Below are 4,087 nucleotides of genomic sequence, written 5' to 3'. Positions count from 1 at the left end.
TCCTCTAACAACTCTTCCACCACTAATTCTTCCCCCACCACCTCATCTTCCACCAACTCTTCCTCCACCACCTCATCTTCCACCAACTCTTTCCTCTAACAACTCTTCCACCACTAATTCTTCCCCCACCACCTCATCTTCCACCAACTCTTCCTCCACCACCTCATCTTCCACCAACTCTTCCTCCAACAACTCTTCCACCACTAATTCTTCCTCCACCACCTCATCTTCCACCAACTCTTCCTCCAACAACTCTTCCACCACTAATTCTTCCTCCACCACCTCATCTTCCACCAACTCTTCCTCCACCACCTCATCTTCCACCAACTCTTCCTCCAACAACTCTTCCACCACTAATTCTTCCTCCGCCACCTCATCTTCCACCAACTCTTCCTCCAACAACTCTTCCACCACTAATTCTTCCTCCGCCACCTCATCTTCCACCAACTCTTCCTCCAACTCTTACGCCACTAATTCTTCCTCCACCACCTCATCTTCCACCAACTCTTCCTCTAACAACTCTTCCACCACTAATTCTTCCCCCACCACCTCATCTTCCACCAACTCTTCCTCCACCACCTCATCTTCCACCAACTCTTCCTCTAACAACTTCTTCCACCACTAATTCTTCCCCCACCACCTCATCTTCCACCAACTCTTCCTCCACCACCTCATCTTCCACCAACTCTTCCTCCAACAACTCTTCCACCACTAATTCTTCCTCCACCACCTCATCTTCCACCAACTCTTCCTCCAACAACTCTTCCACCACTAATTCTTCCTCCACCACCTCATCTTCCACCAACTCTTCCTCCACCACCTCATCTTCCACCAACTCTTCCTCCAACAACTCTTCCACCACTAATTCTTCCTCCGCCACCTCATCTTCCACCAACTCTTCCTCCAACAACTCTTCCACCACTAATTCTTCCTCCGCCACCTCATCTTCCACCAACTCTTCCTCCAACTCTTACGCCACTAATTCTTCCTCCACCACCTCATCTTCCACCAACTCTTCCTCCACCACCTCATCTTCCACCAACTCTTCCTCTAACAACTCTTCCACCACTAATTCTTCCCCCACCACCTCATCTTCCACCAACTCTTCCTCCACCACCTCATCTTCCACCAACTCTTCCTCCAACAACTCTTCCACCACTAATTCTTCCTCCACCACCTCATCTTCCACCAACTCTTCCTCCAACAACTCTTGCACCACTAATTCTTCCCCCACCACCTCATCTTCCGCCAACTCTTCCTCCACCACCTCATCTTCCACCAACTCTTCCTCCACCACCTCATCTTCCACCAACTCTTCCTCCAACAACTCTTCCACCACTAATTCTTCCTCCACCACCTCATCTTCCACCAACTCTTCCTCCAACAACTCTTCCACCACTAATTCTTCCTCCACCACCTCATCTTCCACCAACTCTTCCTCCAACAACTCTTCCACCACTAATTCTTCCTCCACCACCTCATCTTCCACCAACTCTTCCTCCACCACCTCATCTTCCACCAACTCTTCCTCTAACAACTCTTCCACCACTAATTCTTCCCCCACCACCTCATCTTCCACCAACTCTTCCTCCACCACCTCATCTTCCACCAACTCTTCCTCTAACAACTCTTCCACCACTAATTCTTCCCCCACCACCTCATCTTCCACCAACTCTTCCTCCACCACCTCATCTTCCACCAACTCTTCCTCCAACAACTCTTCCACCACTAATTCTTCCTCCACCACCTCATCTTCCACCAACTCTTCCTCTAACAACTCTTCCACCACTAATTCTTCCCCCACCACCTCATCTTCCACCAACTCTTCCTCCACCACCTCATCTTCCACCAACTCTTCCTCTAACAACTCTTCCACCACTAATTCTTCCCCCACCACCTCATCTTCCACCAACTCTTCCTCTAACAACTCTTCCACCACTAATTCTTCCTCCACCACCTCATCTTCCACCAACTCTTCCTCTAACAACTCTTCCACCACTAATTCTTCCCCCACCACCTCATCTTCCACCAACTCTTCCTCCACCACCTCATCTTCCACCAACTCTTCCTCCAACAACTCTTCCACCACTAATTCTTCCCCCACCACCTCATCTTCCACCAACTCTTCCTCCACCACCTCATCTTCCACCAACTCTTCCTCCACCACCTCATCTTCCACCAACTCTTCCTCCAACAACTCTTCCACCACTAATTCTTCCTCCACCACCTCATCTTCCACCAACTCTTCCTCCAACAACTCTTCCACCACTAATTCTTCCTCCACCACCTCATCTTCCACCAACTCTTCCTCCACCAACACTTCCACCACTAATTCTTCCTCCGCCACCTCATCGTCCACCAACTATTCCTCCCCAACTCTTCCACCACTAATTCCTCCTCCACCACCTCATCTTCCACCAACTCTTCCTCCAACAACTCTTCCACCACTAATTCTTCCCCCACCACCTCATCTAACACCAACTCTTCCACCACTAATTCTTCCTCCCCAACTCTTCCTCCACCAATTCTTCCTTCACCAGCTCTTCTTCCACCAATTCTTCCTTCACCAGCTCTTCCTCCACCAACTCTTCCTCCACCAACTCTTCCACCACTAATTCTTCCTCCACCAATTCTCGCTCCACCAACTCTTCCTCTCATTGAGCTCGAGCTGTGTGGCCTTTCTTTTACTGTGTCTGCTGCCAAGAGTAGTGCTGTGTGGTCTGTAACCTCAACCGGAAGCCCTCCACCCACCTGGGTACTGTAATGCATAAGCACATAGCTCAGCAACGCTGAGATCAGTGGAAGCAGCACCAAAGCAGAGTCATCACGTTTCCTTTTTTCGGTTCCTGTCACCAAAAATAAAAAAAAAATGTTGCAGAGGCACAGCCAGTGTCTCCATGCCTGCTAAGCAAAGTTGCTTGTGATACAACTGCTCACAGACCAACTAGTGGAAACAGCCCCTTTGCACCAATTCATGGGATATGCTGCGTGGTACCCAACTGCAAATACTTCACCCAGAAGACCATCCCTGCTCCCTACCTCCAAATGGAGGAGAACCAGGGCTGGACTGGGACAGAAATTTGGCCCTGGACTTCATCCAGACCGGCCCACTTACATTTTGAGTGTCCCAACAGCACCCCCTTACATCAGAGTGTCCCATCAGCACCCCCTTACATCAGAGTGTCCCATCAGCACCCCCTTACATCAGAGTGTCCCATCACCACCCCTTACATCAGAGTGTCCCATCACCAGCCCCCTTACATCAGAGTGTCCCATCACCAGCCCCCTTACATCAGAGTGTCCCATCACCAGCCCCTTACATCAGAGTGTCCCATCACCACCCCCTTACATCAGAGTGTCCCATCACCACCCCCTTACATCAGAGTATCCCATCACCAGCCCCCTTACATCAGAGTGTCCCATCACCACCCCCTTACATCAGAGTGTCCCATCACCAGCCCCCTTACATCAGAGTGTCCCATCACCAGCCCCCTTACATCAGAGTGTCCCATCACCAGCCCCCTTACATCAGAGTGTCCCATCAGCACCCCCTTACATCAGAGTGTCCCATCACCACCCCTTACATCAGAGTGTCCCATCACCAGCCCCCTTACATCAGAGTGTCCCATCACCAGCCCCCTTACATCAGAGTGTCCCATCACCAGCCCCCTTACATCAGAGTGTCCCATCACCAGCCCCCTTACATCAGAGTGTCCCATCACCAGCCCCCTTACATCAGAGTGTCACATCACCAACCCCCTTACATCAGAGTGTCCCATCAGCACCCCCTTACATCAGAGTGTCCCATCACCAGCCCCCTTACATCAGAGTGTCCCATCACCAGCCCCCTTACATCAGAGTGTCCCATCACCAACCCCCTTACATCAGAGTGTCCCATCACCAGCCCCCTTACATCAGAGTGTCCCATCAGCAGCCCCCTTACATCAGAGTGTCCCATCACCACCCCCTTACATCAGAGTGTCCCATCACCAGCCCCCTTATATCAGAGTGTCCCATCACCAACCCCCTTACATCAGAGTGTTCCATCACCACCCCCTTACATCAGAGTGTCCCATCACCAGACCCC

General features: G+C 51.1%; 1 protein-coding gene across 1 annotated transcript; it reads left to right on the top strand.

Annotated features, from left to right (window-relative positions):
* Window positions 1-662: 662 nt before the first annotated feature.
* Window positions 663-2,615, top strand: LOC143925197 (uncharacterized; the record flags this gene model as incomplete). Its single annotated transcript, XM_077449796.1, has 1 exon — window positions 663-2,615. A coding segment is annotated over one exon (1,953 nt), but the record flags the coding sequence as incomplete, so codon positions are not given.
* Window positions 2,616-4,087: the final 1,472 nt, after the last annotated feature.

Source organism: Lithobates pipiens, unplaced genomic scaffold (genome assembly GCF_037356315.1).
Source record: "Lithobates pipiens isolate NorthernLeopardFrog02 unplaced genomic scaffold, aLitPip1_a1.2 Scaffold_22, whole genome shotgun sequence".
Taxonomy (NCBI): domain Eukaryota; kingdom Metazoa; phylum Chordata; class Amphibia; order Anura; family Ranidae; genus Lithobates; species Lithobates pipiens.
Note: the sequence above shows the minus strand (reverse complement) of the source record. Positions and strands in the feature narration are given on the sequence as shown.